General features: G+C 51.9%; 1 protein-coding gene across 1 annotated transcript in view; it reads right to left on the reverse strand.

Annotated features, from left to right (window-relative positions):
* The window catches only part of Hspg2 (heparan sulfate proteoglycan 2), a 102,144-nt gene that overhangs the window by 5,694 nt on the left and 79,054 nt on the right, over positions 1-17,396 (reverse strand). Inside the window, exons 63-86 of the mRNA XM_057783679.1 lie at positions 15,853-16,004; positions 15,518-15,662; positions 14,317-14,462; positions 13,879-14,020; positions 13,250-13,401; positions 12,761-12,902; positions 12,506-12,646; positions 11,611-11,745; positions 11,302-11,483; positions 10,570-10,765; positions 10,193-10,372; positions 9,686-9,946; positions 8,315-8,519; positions 6,868-6,965; positions 6,167-6,433; positions 4,732-4,841; positions 4,417-4,564; positions 4,222-4,338; positions 3,282-3,393; positions 2,054-2,198; positions 1,872-1,971; positions 1,619-1,728; positions 1,396-1,504; positions 144-242 (exon numbers count right to left, since the gene is read on the reverse strand). Of these exons, the coding sequence (XP_057639662.1) occupies positions 144-242; positions 1,396-1,504; positions 1,619-1,728; positions 1,872-1,971; positions 2,054-2,198; positions 3,282-3,393; positions 4,222-4,338; positions 4,417-4,564; positions 4,732-4,841; positions 6,167-6,433; positions 6,868-6,965; positions 8,315-8,519; positions 9,686-9,946; positions 10,193-10,372; positions 10,570-10,765; positions 11,302-11,483; positions 11,611-11,745; positions 12,506-12,646; positions 12,761-12,902; positions 13,250-13,401; positions 13,879-14,020; positions 14,317-14,462; positions 15,518-15,662; positions 15,853-16,004 (3,594 nt within the window). The remainder of the gene's footprint in view (positions 1-143; positions 243-1,395; positions 1,505-1,618; positions 1,729-1,871; positions 1,972-2,053; positions 2,199-3,281; positions 3,394-4,221; positions 4,339-4,416; positions 4,565-4,731; positions 4,842-6,166; positions 6,434-6,867; positions 6,966-8,314; positions 8,520-9,685; positions 9,947-10,192; positions 10,373-10,569; positions 10,766-11,301; positions 11,484-11,610; positions 11,746-12,505; positions 12,647-12,760; positions 12,903-13,249; positions 13,402-13,878; positions 14,021-14,316; positions 14,463-15,517; positions 15,663-15,852; positions 16,005-17,396) is intronic.

Raw genomic sequence — 17,396 nt, forward strand, 5'->3', positions numbered from 1 at the left:
AAGTAAGGGACTCAGGTTAGACAGTAGTGTAGCCAGCTGGTGTTAACATCTTCTTGCTTTAGACTAATTTTACTCCTCACAGGACTTGTGTTGGCCCCAGTGTGCCTTGTATAATGTCCCCAGCCATCGTAGCGAATACTCACCTTCCTCACACCTCATCCCTGAGCGGCCTAGGTGGCAGCGACAGGTGTAACCTCGACCATCTGGACGGTTCACACAGGTGGCGTCGGGCCCACAGGCCTCTGGAGACAGAGTGAAGGGACAGGGAGATAACTCAGCAGGGGAGATTACTGTGCCTAAACTCTGCCTCCCACACCCCTGTGGACCTTGTCAGCCTGGGAAGACTGTCCAAGTCCAAAGTGGGGCGGTACAGTCATAAGGACACTGTCAGAGAGGACCTGTAGAGACAGCTGTGGCATTAAGTGACTGTATCTGTGTTTGTTTTTGCTGTTAGGCAGTCTTGCTTTGCAGCCCTGGCTAGCCTGGAACTTACTATATAGTTTGAACTGGTACACGATCTTCCTGCCTGTGCCTCCTGAGTGTTGGGGTTATAGCTAAATGCTACCACCCAATATGCTTTTTGGGTTTTTTTTAGATTTGTTTTCATTTGTTTGTTTGTTTTCCAAGACATCGTTTCTCTGTAGCTTTGGAGTTTGTCCTGGAACGTGATCTGTAGACCAGACTGGCCTCGAATTTACAGAGATCCACCTGTCTCTGCCTCCCGAGTGCTGGGATTACAGGCGTGCGCCACCACCGCCCGGCTTTGCTTGCTTTTTGAAACAGGGTTTCATGTAGTCCTTGGCTTCAAATTCACTATGAATCTGATGACCTTGAACTTCTCACCCCCCTGCTTCCATATTCCAAGTGCTGGAACTACAGACAGGCACAGTACACCTAATTTATTTAGTACTGGAGACTGAACCCAGGGCCTTGGGAATGCAAACATTAGGCAAATATTCTAACCATTGAGTTAACTCCCCAGCCCTGTTTATGGTTTCTTTGAGACAGGGTCTCTCCCTTTGTCATCGAGGACTGCCAGGAGCTCATGGAAATCCTTTTGTCTCAGTCACCCATATCCTGGGATTATAGATGTGTGCCGCCATGCCCAGATTGCAATGGCAAACCTGGGGTGGGGTCCAGGCTGTAGCTAGGTGGCAGAGCACTTGTCTAGCATGCGCAAGGCCTTGGGTTCAATCGCAGCAAATACATCCACACACAAGACTGCCTAGGTAAGAGTGCAGGGTACGGGTGCCTGGCTCAGGTAATGGGGAGGCAGCAGAGGCCTAGATGGCAGTGTCTGGGCTACTGAGAGATTAGTTACCATCATGGGAGGGCTCTTAAATTCTTGAGGAGCAGGAGGAATGGAGAGCTGGAGTGGGGTACTCACTCACTCACCTGGGTGGCAGTGCAGGGCTTGTGAATGTTCACAGCGGCTGCCAGTGAAGCCAGCAGGGCAGACACACCTATAGCTGCTGCTCTCTGAATCATGGCACTGGCCCCCATTCTGCAAAGCAGTAACAGACATCAAGCCAAGGAGACCACAGTCCTCTCCCTCCCTCTCCCCTCACAGGGGCAAGCCATGGCTCAGGGCAGCAGGGAGTGGTATAGGAAGAACCACCTGGCAGGGTCGGTCCTGGCAAGTAGGGCAGTGGGAGATGCCATGTGTTGTGAGGTTGAGGTCATGGAAGATGATCTCCTCGCCTTGGATGCGCAGCTCACGCACACAGCCTGGAGGGGGAGGCAGGGTGAGCATATGGAAGGACGGGAAGTTAGTCAGCTGCAATTCATATCTACTGTGCTCCCTTCAGCTCGGGCGGCTGTATAACCATCTGGGAAAGTTTAGTTGGGGAGGTGGGGAGAAGAAAGCTCACCTACAAAGCCACTGCTCAGCCCAGCCTTCGGGATGGCACCATAGTCGGGATAGCCACCCAGATACAGCTCCTCATTCAGGTCTAAGCCTTGGAACTTGCCCTGTGGAGGTGGGTAAGTCAGGTCCAGCTACTGGGGTAGGTAAAGGCTGGGAACCGGAAACAGGGGACAGGCTGGTTCTCACCTGGGAGGTTCCGTTGACAGGGGCCAAACTGCCCACAATCAGGGATCCATGAGTGAGACTTCGGAGCAGGGTCACGGTGTGGAACTGGCCTAGGGCCAGCGGTGTGGGGTGGCGAATGGTGGCCATGCCAGAGCCTGCATCAAATCTGCTCCGTAGGATGGGGCAAGGGCAAGAGAGAGGTTTGTAAACACGACCTCAGACAAGCCCAGGCTGGGCAACGGATCCAGGGGAAGAACAACATTCCCCATGGTTCATGTTTTGAAGTTTCTGTCTTTGATTTTTTTTTCCCTTAATCACCCAACCCAGGCTATCCCCACCTCTTCTGAAAGTTTTCTCCTTCGCCACCTTTCCGTGGGAGCATCCCCAGAGCAGGCTCTTAGGACTGGGGGGAGTTCTCTGCTCTGAGGCCCTGCAGACCAGTCCTCAGCTTCACTGCATTTCCTGCTGAGATGGCCTTGCTTTTCTTTGTTACGGTTTGGCTTCCCCTAGCTAGAGTGGTCGCTGCTATAGGGAACAACCTAGCTTGTTCTGTTCATACCTGTAACAGCACCTGACACATGGCAAGAGTCAAGCAAGTAATTATTGGATGGATGAGCGACTGGTTAGAGGGTGAGTGAAAAGATGGATGAACAGGTGAGGAGAATGAAGGGATGAAGATGGGTGGGTGGGTGGACAAATGGGATAGAGAGATGGATGATGGGTGGATGTATAAATGGATGGATGGATAGATGGATGGATGGATAGATGGATGGATGGATGGGTGGACAGGTTAATGAATGGATGGATGGGGTGGATGATGGATGGATAGGTGGGTGAATAGATGGATGGATGTATAAATGGATAGATGGATGTAGGAGTAAGTGGATGGATGGATGGATGGATGGATGGATGGATGGATAGACGAACAGATGGATGGACAGATAGGTGGAAGGATGGACGGATGGGATAGATGGCGTGGTGATAGATGGATGAAAGGAGTGGACAGATGAAAGAAGGAACAAGTACACGGATGAGTGGAAGAATTCCGCCTACAGTCGAAGCCCCTCTTCTGCCTGCTCAGGATAAGGTGTCCCATTCAGTAGACTGACTGGCCATCAAGGATAACAGTCGTAAACTCTTTCTATAGAGTCACCATAGTATAATTCAGTCCAATGTAGAATACGTCCAACTAAAACCTGTGTCCAGTTCCCAGTCCATCCCCCCTAGAATATGGAGGGAGAGATCTCACCGGAACTCGGGCCTTCCGCCCACAAGGCCAAAGGAGATGAAATCAGGCTGCCTGTTGGCCAGGTTGGTGGGACTCCCTGGGATCCGCTTCTGCCCATTGTACAGCAGCATCCCTGGAGGGCATAGGAGTGTGAGCAGTCTCCCCTCTGGTCACAGCCCTCTGTCACACTCACCTAAGTTCTTGGGCCAGTGGTTTTCAACCTTGCTAATGCTGTAACCCTTTAATACAGTTCATGTTGTGATGACCTCCAACCATAACAATTTTTTGTTGCTACTTCATAACTGTAATTTTGCTACTGTTATGAATCATAATATAAATATCTGATGTGCAGATGGTCTCAGACAATCCCTGTGAAAGGATTGTTCGATCCCCCAAAGGGATTGTGACCCACAGATTGAGAACCGCTGTCTTGAGCCTTTCTGATCTATGATCCCTCACTCTAGAATGTGGTTAGGAACCTCACCATCATAGGTTCAGTGACCTGAGGAGAAGAGCCTTGCTAAGAGCTCCGAGATAGGACAAACTTGTTGGGCGTGCATCTTTAGGGTATGTCTGAAGGAGGACAGGAAAGGCAGAAACTCACCTGAGTAGAGAAGAAGGCCTGGGCAGTGAAAGAGAGACCAGCAGGATGAGAGAATGAGGAGAGAGAGAGAGAGAGAGAGAGAGAGAGAGGTTCATCAGATAAAAAGAACATTGAGCAGGACAGGAAGATGGGCCAGGAGGGCTGGACACCAAGGCAGCCATGCAATAGGACCAGGTAGAAGCCAGAATGTCACAGAGGAGAGACTGAAAAGCAGGGGGGTGTGTGTGGGGGGAGAAACCCAGTGGACTCTGGACAGTTCAGGGCTTCTGTCAGGATTCCTACTGCAATGACAAATCCAAGAGACAGGTCCCCACCCCACCCCAGGCCAGCCTCCGGATCCGCTGAGTGCTGGTTTACCATCTGCAGAGTCTGGCCGGAAGGTAATCTTGATCTCAAACTTCCTGTAGGCATCTTTGATGGTGGGAAGTGGCAGGAAGGAGTAGGGTGTCTGGGTGAAGTAGGGTACCACTCGCTCTGCAGAGAGAAGACTGTCAGAGAGACACCTGTGGGCGAGTTAGCACATGCTGCCAATCAGGGCTGACGTTGTCCTACCTGGCACCTGCAGGTAGGCGAAGGCTTTGACCTTGCCCTGCCGGTTGGTGGCAGTGCACACATAGGTGCCGGCGTCCTGGGGGCGAACTGAGGGCAGCATCAGCATGTTGTTCTCCAAGCGGCTGCCGGGTGGCAGGTCACCATCCACCTACAAACATTGACACTGAAGACCTGGCCTTGGCTCATGCCCCCTACTCTGCTCCAGGACCATCTTCAAATTAGGCATTCATTCTTGACCAGGTCCTGTGGTACTGAACTGTCTCAGAGCCAGTCCTAGCCAGGAGGACTGTCAGCTGGCACTTGCCCAACATTTACCTTGCTCCAGGTGATGGCAGGAGTCGGGTATCCTGAGGCCATGCACGGGAAGACTGCCGCAGAGCCAGCAGGTACTCGGACCTCTGGAGGAGTTGAGATCTGAGGCAAGGCTGAGGGGACAGACAGACGTCACCTGTGTGATGGTATCCGCCAACTTTGTGCTAACTTATGCTTTCTAGACTTTATTTTACTGTGGGTGAGAGGCACTGCATCCACTGTACAAATAGGGGAACTGTGGCTCTTCATTCTTGGTTGGACAGAGGGGACCAGGCTGGCTGACATCACTTCCTGCCTCAGCAGACACCTGTACAGCACGGGGGTGGGGGGTGGGGGAGGAGGGACCTGGGACCTGAGAAGGGAGCACTAGGGCAGCGTATGTGAGTAGATGTGAAATAAGTCTCAAGAGTTTGAGATTAAAAAAAAAGTAGTTTATGTCTTTACTGGGTTTCTACAGGGTTTTACTTCCATGGTGTCTTTTTACTTATTTATTTATTTCAAAATTAATTTATTTATTTGTGTGTTTACATTTGTGTATGTGTACACATGCCAGGCATGGAGGTCTCAGAGGACAACTTGCAGGAATCGGTTCTCCTCTTCCGCTATGTGGGTCCTGGAGCTTGGCAGCAAGTGCCTTTACCCCCTCTCCACCCCTCCTTTTTTTTTTTTTTTTTTTTAAAAAGGCTGGGTCTCTTGTAGCCCAGGCTGGTCTCTACCCATTCTATGTAGCACAGGGTGGGCTTAAACTTATGATTCCCCTTGCCTCCACCTTGGAAATGCTGGATTATAGGAGTATGTTTATTTATTTTGAGATGGTGTCTTACTATGTAGCCCAGGCTTGCCTCAAACCCAAGATCTTTCTTCCCCAGTCTCCTGCGTGTTGAAATGGCAAGAATGTGTCACTACTCTCTGTTTAACGCTGTCTGTTTCTTTAAAGTCTACCACTGGACTAGGGTAGGGGTCTCCTCCATTAGACTAGGGTGGGGGTCTCCTCCATCGAACTAGGATATGGGGTCTCCTCCATCAGAGTCAGGGTTACTTCTCCTCCTCCTTTTCCTGGAGACAGGGTCTCATGTGCCCCCAGCTGGCCTAGAACTTGTTATGTAGACCAGGCTGGCCTCAAACTCAGAGAATGGCTTGCCTCTGCCTCTGAAGCCAGCAAGCCCAGCAATCCACCTGTCTCTGCCTCCCCAGAGTCCTGGAGTTAAAGGCGTGTGCCACCACACCAGGCCTACTTTTTCTTCTTGATAGCCCTTAGCATGCAACTTGCTCAGATAAACACTCACATCCATTCATTTGCTGAAAAATCTATCCCTTAAATATAGACACTAGGAGGTCCTCAGGATAGCACAGAAGGAGAGATGTAGCAGGATGGAGCTGGCAGCCCCTCAAGGTCCTGTCCCTCCCATGTCCTTCCCTAGTCCCTAGTGGTCTCTACCTTGTACGAGCAGCAGCACGTGGGACTGGGTGGTACCAGCAGCATTGGTGGCCGTACAGCGGTACTGTCCTGCGTCAGCCAGATCCACATGGCCGATCCTGATGACACTTCCGCTCTGCACAATGCCAGGCCTTAGGTGACCTCCAACTTTGCTCCAAGTTACCTGAGGCTTAGGGTCACCCAGTGCCAAGCACTCAAACTCCACAGAGTGGCCGACCACCACGGAGTGCACAGAGGTGCGGACATTGATGAGCACCGAAGGCAAGGCTGGAGGAGAAGCAGGGTGGTCAGCCCGGCTGGGGGAGGGCAAGGTTGGGGGAGGGACGGGGAGATGAGCCAGGCCACACGAGGTCCAGTCTGGGAGAAGGACAACTCGGAGCACTAGGCACTCAGCCAGCTCCTGACTTGCTTTTCGTGTGGCCACTCACACACCCAGTTGTTAAGCCTCTATTTGTCCATGCGCTCGAGAAGCTGCTAATTCAGTCTACACTGCTCTGCAGAGCACCCGCTCTCCTCCCCTCTCTGCCTCCTCGCAAGACTTGTCACGGCCATGACACCGTGCAAGGTGCAAGCAAGGAAAATAGAATAATTCTCTATCATGTCCATTTACAGGGTTTCCTGGGGAGCAGGGGCAGATCCCACCACCACCCCTTTCTTATCTCTGGCCCTGCTCTTAGCAGAGGCCCGATACCACTTCCTACCTTGCACAATTAGCTGGGCACTGGCCTGGGCTTGTCCCCAAGGCCCATGGGCCTGACAAACATATGTCCCTTGGCAGCTCTGGTCTAAGTTCTGGATTCTGAGGAGAAAGAAGGGCGATGTCATAAGTAGAGCCATGGAAAATGTTTGCAGTTGTGCGAGTTAAAACAGACAGGCCACTGGTGGCGCGCGCCTTTAATCCCAGCACTTGGGAGGCAGAGGCAGGCGGATCTCTGTGAGTTCGAGACCAGCCTGGTCTACAAGAGCTGGTTCCAGGACAGGCTCCAAAACCACAGAGAAACCCTGTCTCGAAAAACAAAAAAAAAAAAAAAAAACAAAAAAAAAAAACAGACAGGCCACGGGGTTGGAGAAATCACTTGAAACCAGGTGTTTAATCTCTGGGTCCTACATGGTAGAAGAGAGAACCCAGGGCCAGTGCCAGTGACTAGGATGTAGGTGGACAAGGTATCTCATATCTGTCTGTCTATCTATCTATCCATCTATCATCAATATCTACCATCTATCTATCTATCTATCTATCTATCTATCTATCTATCTATCTATCTATCTATCTATCTATCAAATATCTATCATAAATATATATCTATCATCAATATATATCTATCATCTATCTATCTATCTATCTATCTATCTATCTATCTATCTATCTATCTATCACCCATCATCTGTCTACCTCCATCTGTGGTATTAGGGATTGAACTTGAGGCCTCACACATGCCAGGCCAGTGCTCTACCAATGAGCTACATCCTCATTTGATTTCCACTTTATTTGGGGCCATGCTCTCAACTAAGTTGTCTAGGCTGCCCTAACTCACCCTGTAGCCCCTCCAGCCTGCCTATTACAAGTCTGTGCCATGAAGCTTGGCTACCACACCCACCTCAGACACAGATTCTTGCTCTAAGGCTCTCTGTCACACTGACTTGAGGTCTCACAGTGACTGAGCTGCAGATCTCTGGCCCTATTTTCTTGCCTTTAATAACAGTAGGGGTTTTAATAAACTCAGGGTTGGGCACAGTGGCTCCCATCTGTAATTCCAGTACTTGAGAGGCTAAAGCAGGAGGCCAATCTGATCTACATAGTGAGTTTCAGGCCAGTCTGAATTACAGAGTGAGACCTGGTCTCAGAAATACCAAAATACCAAAACCAAATAATACCAAAAAAACAAACTAAACCAGAATAGAAGGAACTCAGCCCACTGTTAGCAGATGGCCTTCCATGTGCCAAGAAAGCATTAAGAATTTTAGAGAGAACAGTACTTCAATTTCCTTACTCACTGACCATTGTAAAAACTAAGGCTCAGAGAGGATAAGCAACTGGCTCAAGGACATTGCTCTGTGGTGGGACCCGTAGGCAGGTAAAGTGACTCAGCCCCACTGAGCCTTAGGCTGGGAGGTACTTGAGTCCAGTCCACACCCAGCACCGCTCACCGGAGGACTCCATCCTGTACACTGTGTCCAGGAGGCAGCTGATCTCCCTCCTTGAGCCATCGAAGGTGGGTGCCCCGCTCATTGGGCACAGCACAGTGGAACTCAACGCTGGCCCCGATGTTCTTGGTCTCTAGCTGAGGAGTGACTTGTACAGTGTGTACGGATCCTACTGGGATGGAAGTGCCAGGGAGATCGCCGGAAGGACCTGTGGAGACATGTGAGGGTGACTGCCTGACTGACTGATTACAACAGGGTTTCGCGTAGCATAGGATGACCTTGAACTTCGAACTTTGTGTTTTCCTGCCTGAATGCTGGGATTACAAGCACAGGTCACCTACATCTAGTTATGTGGTGCTGGGGATTGAACCCAGGACTCGGTGCATGTTACACAAGCATGAGCCATACCCCCCAGCCTAAGTGCATGAGGTTTTCCATATAGGGTTTTGAGATGAGGTCTCTCATCTGATGTCCAGAATAGTACTGAGCTCCTAAGTTCTAGGGCTCCCTCAGCTGGGTATCTTGATGAGCTTGGACTAAGGTCCACAGCGTCACACAGAACACCTAAGGTTCTTTCCTATACAAGTATGCGTCATATCCCTGAAACGCTTGGGATACCCTCATCTCAACATTCAAGAGACATTCTCAGCCAGACAACAAAGTCCTTTCAATACAGATTCATTCTTGCTTGTTCTTGTTCTCACAGTCAATCATTTGTTGATATAAGGGCCAGTGTGGGGCTGGGCCCTTGGATTCAGAAGGTGGCTTAGGACATGAATGGCCGGGAGACACTTTTTTTTTCTCTTTACATATGAGAAACACTGAGGTTCAACATGAGATAACATAGCTAAAGTTATCTCTGAGGCCACAATCCAGACTCTTGACCAGTAAGTTAGGCTGTCTGCTGCTTCTGGACTTTTGTGTCCAAAGACTTGGGTGGCTCTGTAGTAGCCCACAGGGATGTTAGAGTCCTCATTGTCACGCTGGGGTCCTGGGCCTATAAGAGATGGCCCTGTCACTCATTCGCTGCTCTTTCAGTCAAGTGTTTACTTTCTCTGGGCCTGCGGTGGACAAGCTCATGGCTGCTGGGACAATAGGGAACAGGCCTTGCTCTGACTGTCCTTCCTGTCTGGCCTGTGAGGTCATTTCCTAGCAAGTACAAAGCAGGGTAGAAAGTGACCTGAAAGCTAGGGAGCTGAGAACAGTAACGGGGGGAAGGTCTTCCTGGACAAGGAGGCTACCTTAGGTCTCAGAGCAGGACACTGAAGATGGGTAACAGCTGGAGGCCTTTGTATCCCAAGTGGACATGCTGGTCAAGAAAAGGCCCACAGGGAAGCTGACCCCTGGCCTCCCACTGACACTCCAGTTGCTTACCTTGGACCAGAACTTGGGCAAAGGCCTCAGCCGAGCCCACCTTGTTGGAGACCTGGCAGCGATAGCGACCAGAGTCTGCAGGGCCCGTAGGCTCCAAGCGCAGAAGCTCATTTCTGGCAACGGCCCTTTCAGGGAGGATGCCGTCCACGCGGCTCCACTGGAAGGTGAGTGGGTGTGTGCCGTGAGCCAGGCACTGCAGCTGAACCAGTTTCCCTGGCTGCACTGAGGTATGCTCTGGGATTACGGTCGCATATGGAGGACCTGAGGGACACACAGAGAGATCAGGTGGAACAGAGCAGAGCTCGGGATCACAGCTGGTAGCTGGATCCATGTAGTGCAGTCAAGCCCCTGGGGCCCAAGAGGAGACATGGGTGGCAGCCAGAGCAGGCTTTGGAGTCCTCTAGATAGATAGGGATCATGGGATTCTGCCCAAAGAAGAGCTTGGCAGGGGAACATAGAGCCCCGTGCACCACAGACAGAAGTCAGGAGAGGGTATGGAGGACTTACTCTCCACGTGCAGGACAACAGTGGCTTCAGCATGCCCAGCACTGTTGGTGGCATTACAGATGTACTGGCCCGAGTCCTGCTGGGCCACCCGGGGAATGACCAGAGTGTTGCCTTCTACCCGGTGCTGCCAGGGCAGTGGGGAGCGCAGCTTGGACCAGTGGATAGTGGGCGGGGGGTTGCCTATGGGGTTGAAGATGGCATTGGTCACTAGGTTGTTCCAGGGACCAATCAAGTGTGGAGTGATAGGAAAAGGTTCTAAGCGACCTATCCCTCCATGGGACTGGCTAAGTAGATGCTCCCTGGGTGTGGCATCATCATGGGAGAATTCAAAACCCCAGGGCTGTCTAGCTCAGCCTTTCTGTGGGTCTCCACTACACCTGTGGCTGAGCAATGTAGAGTGGCCGTGTGTCCAGCCTCCAGGGTCAGCTCAGCTTCTTCAACTTGAACCTGGGGGGCACCTGGGGCCACAGTGCCAGTGTCCACGATCACCTCCACCTGCTTCTGTGCTGTGCCCAGGGCATTCTGGGCTAGACACACATAGGTGCCTGCATCTGATGGCTTAGCTGATGAAATCTAGAAGAAAGCAGAGAATATTGATATTGATCCCTTCCTTCGTATTTTGATTATTGTTTTTGTTTTCTGAGCTAGGGTCTCATGTAGCCCAGGCTAGCCTCGAACTCTATGCTTGATGGCATCTTGACCTCCTGACCCTCTTGCCTCCACATCCTGATGCTTCAAGTACAGGCACATGTCACCATGATTTGCTCACGTGGTTCTGGGAATCGAAGTCAGATTTGGTGCACGATAGACAAACAGCTGAGCTATATCCCCAGATGCCTTCCTTCGTCTTTAGCTTCTCTGTGGGCTGCTGGAAGGCTCACCTTCACGACTTCCCACGAGACCCCCGTTGCTTAGCTACCAACCTACCCATCATCCAACTACCCATCCACCCAGGCTTCTGAGCCATTCCTTCTTCCTTTCCTTCTCTCTTCTCCCATCTACCCATCAAGCTCTTCTCTGTCCACCTACTTAGGCCCCCTCTAGGCACCTGCTTCAGTCAGCTCCTAGGAAGGACCTCAGTCCCAGACGTGGAGCAGGCCCAACCTCACCTTCAGCATCGCGTGGCTATTCATGAGCCCAAATATTCGCGGCTCCAGTTTGACAGGGGTGCCGAGTCGGGTCCAACGGGGGGAAGAGCGGGGCTCCCCAGCACTGATGCACTCCAGGGTGATGTCTTTACCCATTTTCACATGCACAGGGCCCTCAGGGAGCACAGACACTGTAGGAGACCCTGGGGGAGGAATGACATTCAGAGCTTTGGGTTATATAAGAGTCACAGTAGGCAGTGGTGGGCAGGTTTTAAACCTGTAAAAGCTGGACTGGCAAAAGGGGAAGAGCCATGGGTTGGTGTCTCTCACCTTGCACACTAAGATTGACGACACTCTGGGCCACACCATACGCATTGGAAGCCACACAGCGATAGGCTCCATGGTTGCTGGGCCGGGTGCCCACGATGGTAATGATGGAGCCATTGGGGCTGATGTGCACATTGTCTGAGGGGTTGCATTGGGAAAGGGTGATGGTTAGTGTTAGCTATCACTTGACAGATCTAGAACCACCTAGGTGACAGGCTTGGGAGGGATTATCTAGACAGGTTAACAGGTATGGGAAGTCACATGCTAACTGTGGAGAAAGCTATTCCCTGGGTAGGGAAATCTGGACTGTATAAAAAGAGAGAGTGAAGGCCAGGGGGTAGTGTACACGCCTTTAATTCCTGTACTTAGGGGGCAGAGGTAGGCAGATATCTGTGAGTTCAAAGCCAGCCTGGTCTACAGAGCTAGTTCCAGGACAGCTAGGGCCATTACACAGAGAAACCCTGTCTCAAAAAACCAAAATAATAAGTAGAGAGAGAGAGTGCTAAATAGTGGCCTTCATTCATCCCTCCCTACTTCCTGATTGTGGATGTGCTGTGACCAGCTGCTTCGACTTCCCTGCCCTGACGGAGCAAGCTGTGGCCTGAAATAACCCCTATTTTCCCCTGAAGTTGCTTTCATCATGGTATTTTATCATATCAACACAAAGGAAGGGAAGGCCAGGGAGGGACCCTTGATATCTGGGCAGAGGACTCGAAGTCACAGATGGCTGTAAGTGGGAGCCCTTGGAGTCTCCGGGGTCATGCTCCATCACCACACGAATGGGTTCAAGCCTTACTCGGAGCCACTCGGGAAGATGGTATGGACCCAGCTTTCCACCCCGACCTTCACATGGGATGGCCCTCCCTGCTGCCTCTAGCTCAGGCAGCTAGCCACTCACCCTCCAGCTCCTGGTTCCGGGTCTTCCACTCCAGGTTGATGGGTGTTGCTCCTTCGTGGATGAGGCACTTGAAACTGGCATCTTGGCCCTGCTGCACAGTCATGCTGGGCGGCTCGATGGAGATGACAGGACTCCTGAGGCCTGGATGGAGTCCAAGGGTCAGATTCTAGGCTCAGTTGGGTGGTCTGGCTCCACTCAGGTACCAGGTCCTGCCTGGGCCCCCCCTTCCCTACTCCGGGCATTCGCCATACTCACGATAGGAAGACCCTGCACTGGGCGGGACTGTGATTGTGAAGGAAGCTTCATGCTCAGGGCGGGAGCTACCAGCCACTTGGCACACGTACTCGCCAGAGTCAGCAGGGGAGATATGGTGGAGTCTCAGCAGGGAGCCATGAGTCTGCAGAAGAGGAAGAGAAGGAAGCCATCAAGGGTTCTGGAGATGAGGTAAGTTTTGAAGTGAGGCTTAGGAACTAGCCCTGCAGCCATGGGCTAAGGAGCTTCCTGCATGGAAGTCCGATCCCTTCCCTTTACTGAGAGGGAAAAGGGTTCAAATGCAAGCTGTGAAGCAATGCTAGGAGGAAAGCCTTTCAGCCAATGGTCTCTTGCTCTGGGGCACTCTTCCCCAATGGGTACCTCTTTCCCATGATCCCATGGATGCTGGAGTCTGCATAAGGCTAAGGTGCAGAGGAAACTACAGGAGGAGACCTTGCCAACCCTGGGCTTCTCCCCAACCTGAACAAATACCTGGTGTCGTGCAGGCAGGCTGCCCCCTCGTTTGTGCCATGTGACCTGGGCATGGGCTTGCCCTGGAACCACACAGTTCAGATCCAGAGTTTGTCCTTCAGCCACGTGGGAGGAGGAGGACTCTATATAGACAGGTTGGGCCGGTCCTGGGGCTGCAGGAACAGAGATGGGGAACAGTCAAGGCTCCTGAGGTGAGGGCAAGGACCTAACTGTGGTGATCTTCTTCAAGGTGACATGGATAAGCCATATCAACTAAGGAGGTCTCCCTCCCCTGGGTCTGAGGGGTCTTGCTGGAAACTGGGTTCCCACTGATTGAGGGTGTCTGAAGGACTAATGACCCAGACACAGATTATAGGAGCTTTGCCCTGGGTGGGCTTGATCCCCAGCCATAGGAAAGCCAATGCCCCAAGAACAATGCCATGCTGACAACTGTCTGTAATTTCAGAATTTGAGACAGAGAGGAGTGCCATGAGTTTGAGGAGAGTCTGGGCTACAAAGTGAGACCTTGTCCCCCCCCCAACCCCCCAAAAATAACAATCACAAAACATACCAAAATAAAAGCTCTATGTGACAAAACAAGGCCAGGAGAGCGCCACCCCCAACCTCACCCACGGCTCCATGTCACTCACCAGGGATGGGGCTGGGGTTAGAGGCCTCGATGGTGACCAGGACAGAAGCCTCCAGGGTACCTGAGCTGCCAGTCACCTGGCATGAGTACTCGCCAGAGTCAGCTGGGGACACACGGTTCAGCCTCAGTATGTGGCCGTGGACCTGCATAGAGGGGAGAGGGTGGGGAAGGGCTGGGAAGCCTCCAGGTGCCCCACTTTGGGCCACATTCAACTCTGCCTCTTATGCCATAGATGGTAGAGTTTAGGAAGTAGGGTGTTGAGGAAGTGGTGTCCTCTCTTATCTCAAGGTGCTGGGTACTGGTGGTGACCCTGTTGTGCCCAGTCTGTTTGCAGACGCTAGCTGACGGCTAGGGCCACCCTCCCTTCAGGGATGGGCTGAGGAAAAGAGAGTTGGGGCTGAGGAAGAGGGGCACATGCTGTTGTCTCCAGGCTCTGTACCTGGTGCCCAGCGGGCAGACTGCCTCCACGTTTGTGCCATGTGACCTGGGCGTGGGCCTGCCCAGGAACCACACAGTTTAGATCCAGGGTCTGCCCCTCAGCCACTCGGGAGGAAGAGGTCTCGATGCGGATGGGCGGGACTCCACCTGGGCCAGGGCACAGCTAGTGGTCAGTGGCTAAGGCGGCTCAGCCTCTCCCGGGGTGCCCTACTGTGCAGACTGGATTTGAAGGGAGGGTTGGCATCTTTCCCTTTTCGGGCCCCGCAGACTTGGAGGGTAGGACTCCCTGAGGATGGGGGTCCCTCTTTCTCCTAGTCCCACCCCCAGAGTCTCTGTGCCAGGCTCCTCCACAGAGTCATTGATATTTCCTAATCTCCAGTAGGTGGTAGCTAAGAACTCAGACCTTGGGGCCAGACAGCAAGAGCTCAGCTCCTAGCATGGCCACTTAGTGTGATCTTTGGGAAGCTACCTCTGTGCCTCCATTTCCCCAACTGTAAAACGGAGAACAATCATCCCACCTCAGGGTTAACAGGATGAAATGCGGTTACCATGAAGATCATGAGGATTGGTATCTAGGCAACTCACATCCCATCTGATCAGTTTCCATCATGCCTGGGTCCCCGTCCCCCACCACTGTCGGTTCCTGTGTTTTCCTTTAATTGAATCACTTGTAAAACATTTAAGTCCTTAGCCTCACTCTAGTAATAACTACCACGAACCACAACAGGTCTGAGGCGCCACAGTTGTTGGTATACAACCACAACTAGTGGATACGCTAACTAAGATACATCTCAGATGACCTCTAACACCCGGCAGGGCGTGTCCAGGCTTTGGGAACTCACTAGATGCCCTAGACATGGAGATAGTAGCGGGTAAAGACCCACTATTCTTCATCAAGGACAGCAATGTGAAGAGGCAAAGTTCTTTGTGTGACATTTCCGGATCTCTCCAGGTGGGGACACTGGAACCCAAGTGCACTGATATCACACTTGAAAGTTCTCAAGCCCGTGAGAGAGAAAGGACCCATACCGTATGACCCTGCCCTCTGGTGTGGGTCAACGAAGGAGGGCAAGAGACAGGAGGCAGAAGTCTGGGACCAGATGCCTGCGGTCTCCAGGTCTCACAGACCCTTTCTTTTGCCCAACTTGGCTGCTCTTCTCCCTCCCTCATCTCTCTTTCCAGGCCCATCCTGGGATCCTCACCAGGGACATGGCTGTTAGAGGTAGATGCTGTAATGGAGACCAGGACCGAAGCCTCCAGAGGGCCAGAGCTGCTCAGGACTCTGCACATATACTCGCCGGAGTCAGCTGGGGACACCTGGTGCAGCCGCAGCCTTGAGCCGTGGGTCTGGTCAGGGGCGGGGCAAACAGAGGAGCAGGGTAAGATGTCAACCAGGAGGCCTGGAAGGTTGGGAGCCAGGGTCCAGCCTCCAATCCAGGTGTGTGAGGCACCCCACAGGGGCGTCATGCCTCCTGTCTGGGCAGAGCAAACCAGGACTCCTAGCCAGCATCTCTCTCATTTCTTTTCCAGTTTATACCTGATGACGAGCGGGGAGGCTGCCCCCTCGCTTGTGCCATGTGACCTGGGCATGGGCCTGTCCAGGGACCACACAGTTCAGATCCAGGGTCTGTCCTTCGGCCACGTGTGAAGAGGAGGACTCGATTCTGATGGGTGCAGAACCGGCTGGGGCTGAGGACAGAGGAGAGCAGGTGGGCTTAAGTCGGATTCTCAAGTGGGATTTAGGAGCCACAGAACAGGAAAACGATCGCCTGTGGTCACATCAATGATCCCTTGGCAGTGCTAACAGGGAGCCAAGACACTGCTCTAAGGGCCAACCTCCTTGACTAACTCACTTTAACCCTCTCAATTCCGTACCCTGGGATGATAGAAATGCCCTCTTATGTGGGCTTTAATTTTTATTTATAGGTATGAGTCACCATGCTTGACATAAAATGAAATTTTGTGTGTATGTGTTTGTGTGGCAATCAGAGGTCAACCCTAGGTGCTGTTACTCAGAGCCATCAATCTTGATTTTATTCATTTACTTATTTATTTTGGAGACAGGGTTTCACTCTGTAGCCCAGGCTGGCCTGCAACTCGAAGATCTGCCTGCTTATTGCCTCCTGAGTGCCAAATCTTGTCTTTTTGAGACAGGGTCTCTTAGACAGCTGGCCAATGAGCCCTCCTGCCCCTGCCCGCCCCCCAACAGGACAACAGGCTCTCATCACATCCAGTTTTGTTTTGTTTTCCCCCGAGACAGGGTTTCTCTGTGCAGCCCTGGCTGTCCTGGAACTCGCTCTGTAGACCAGGCTGACCTCAAACTCACAGAGATCCGATGAACAGTGTGGGGGGCACGTCTTTAAACTCAGCATTCGGGAGGCAGAAGCAGGTGGATCTCTGTGAGTTCAAGGCCAGCCTGGTCTACAGAGTGAGTTTCAGGACAGCTAGAACTGTTATACAGAGAAACCCTGTCTCGAAAAAACAAAAATAAGACAAAAACTCACAGAGATCCTCCTGCCTCTGCTTCTGAGTTCTGGGATTAAAGGTGTGCGCCTACCATCACCCAGCTACATTCGGTTTTTTTATTCAGGCTCTAAGTCAAGTTCTCACGTGAGTGTGGCAAGCACTTTACTGATGATGCCTACAAACCAAATCTCCCCAGTCTACAAACCAAATGTTTTTCTGATTTTTTCTTTTAGAGTACTTGGGATCCAGGGTCTTTCGTGGGCTAGGCAAGCGCATTAGCACTGAGCTATACCACTAACCCTCTTTTCGCTTTGGTTTGAGATAGGGTCTCCCTAGGCTGTATAGGCTGGCCTTGAACTTTTGATTCTTCTGTCCTAGCTTCCCAACTAGCTGAGACTATAGGCCTTTGCCACCTGGCCTGGCTTATTAACTGCGATTGCCCCACAAGGCTAGTGAGCACCATTTAGACAGCAACGCTTTATGAGGTAGGAGTGATCTGTGTCCCCATTTCACTGACAAGGAGACTAAGACTATGAGCCAAGTGTAAGTTCCTCAGTCCTGGAGCAACACAGCAGGATTTGAACACAGACAGCCTTTGTCAACCTTTGCCCTCAC

Source organism: Chionomys nivalis, chromosome 11, assembly GCF_950005125.1.
Source record: "Chionomys nivalis chromosome 11, mChiNiv1.1, whole genome shotgun sequence".
Lineage (NCBI taxonomy): Eukaryota > Metazoa > Chordata > Mammalia > Rodentia > Cricetidae > Chionomys > Chionomys nivalis.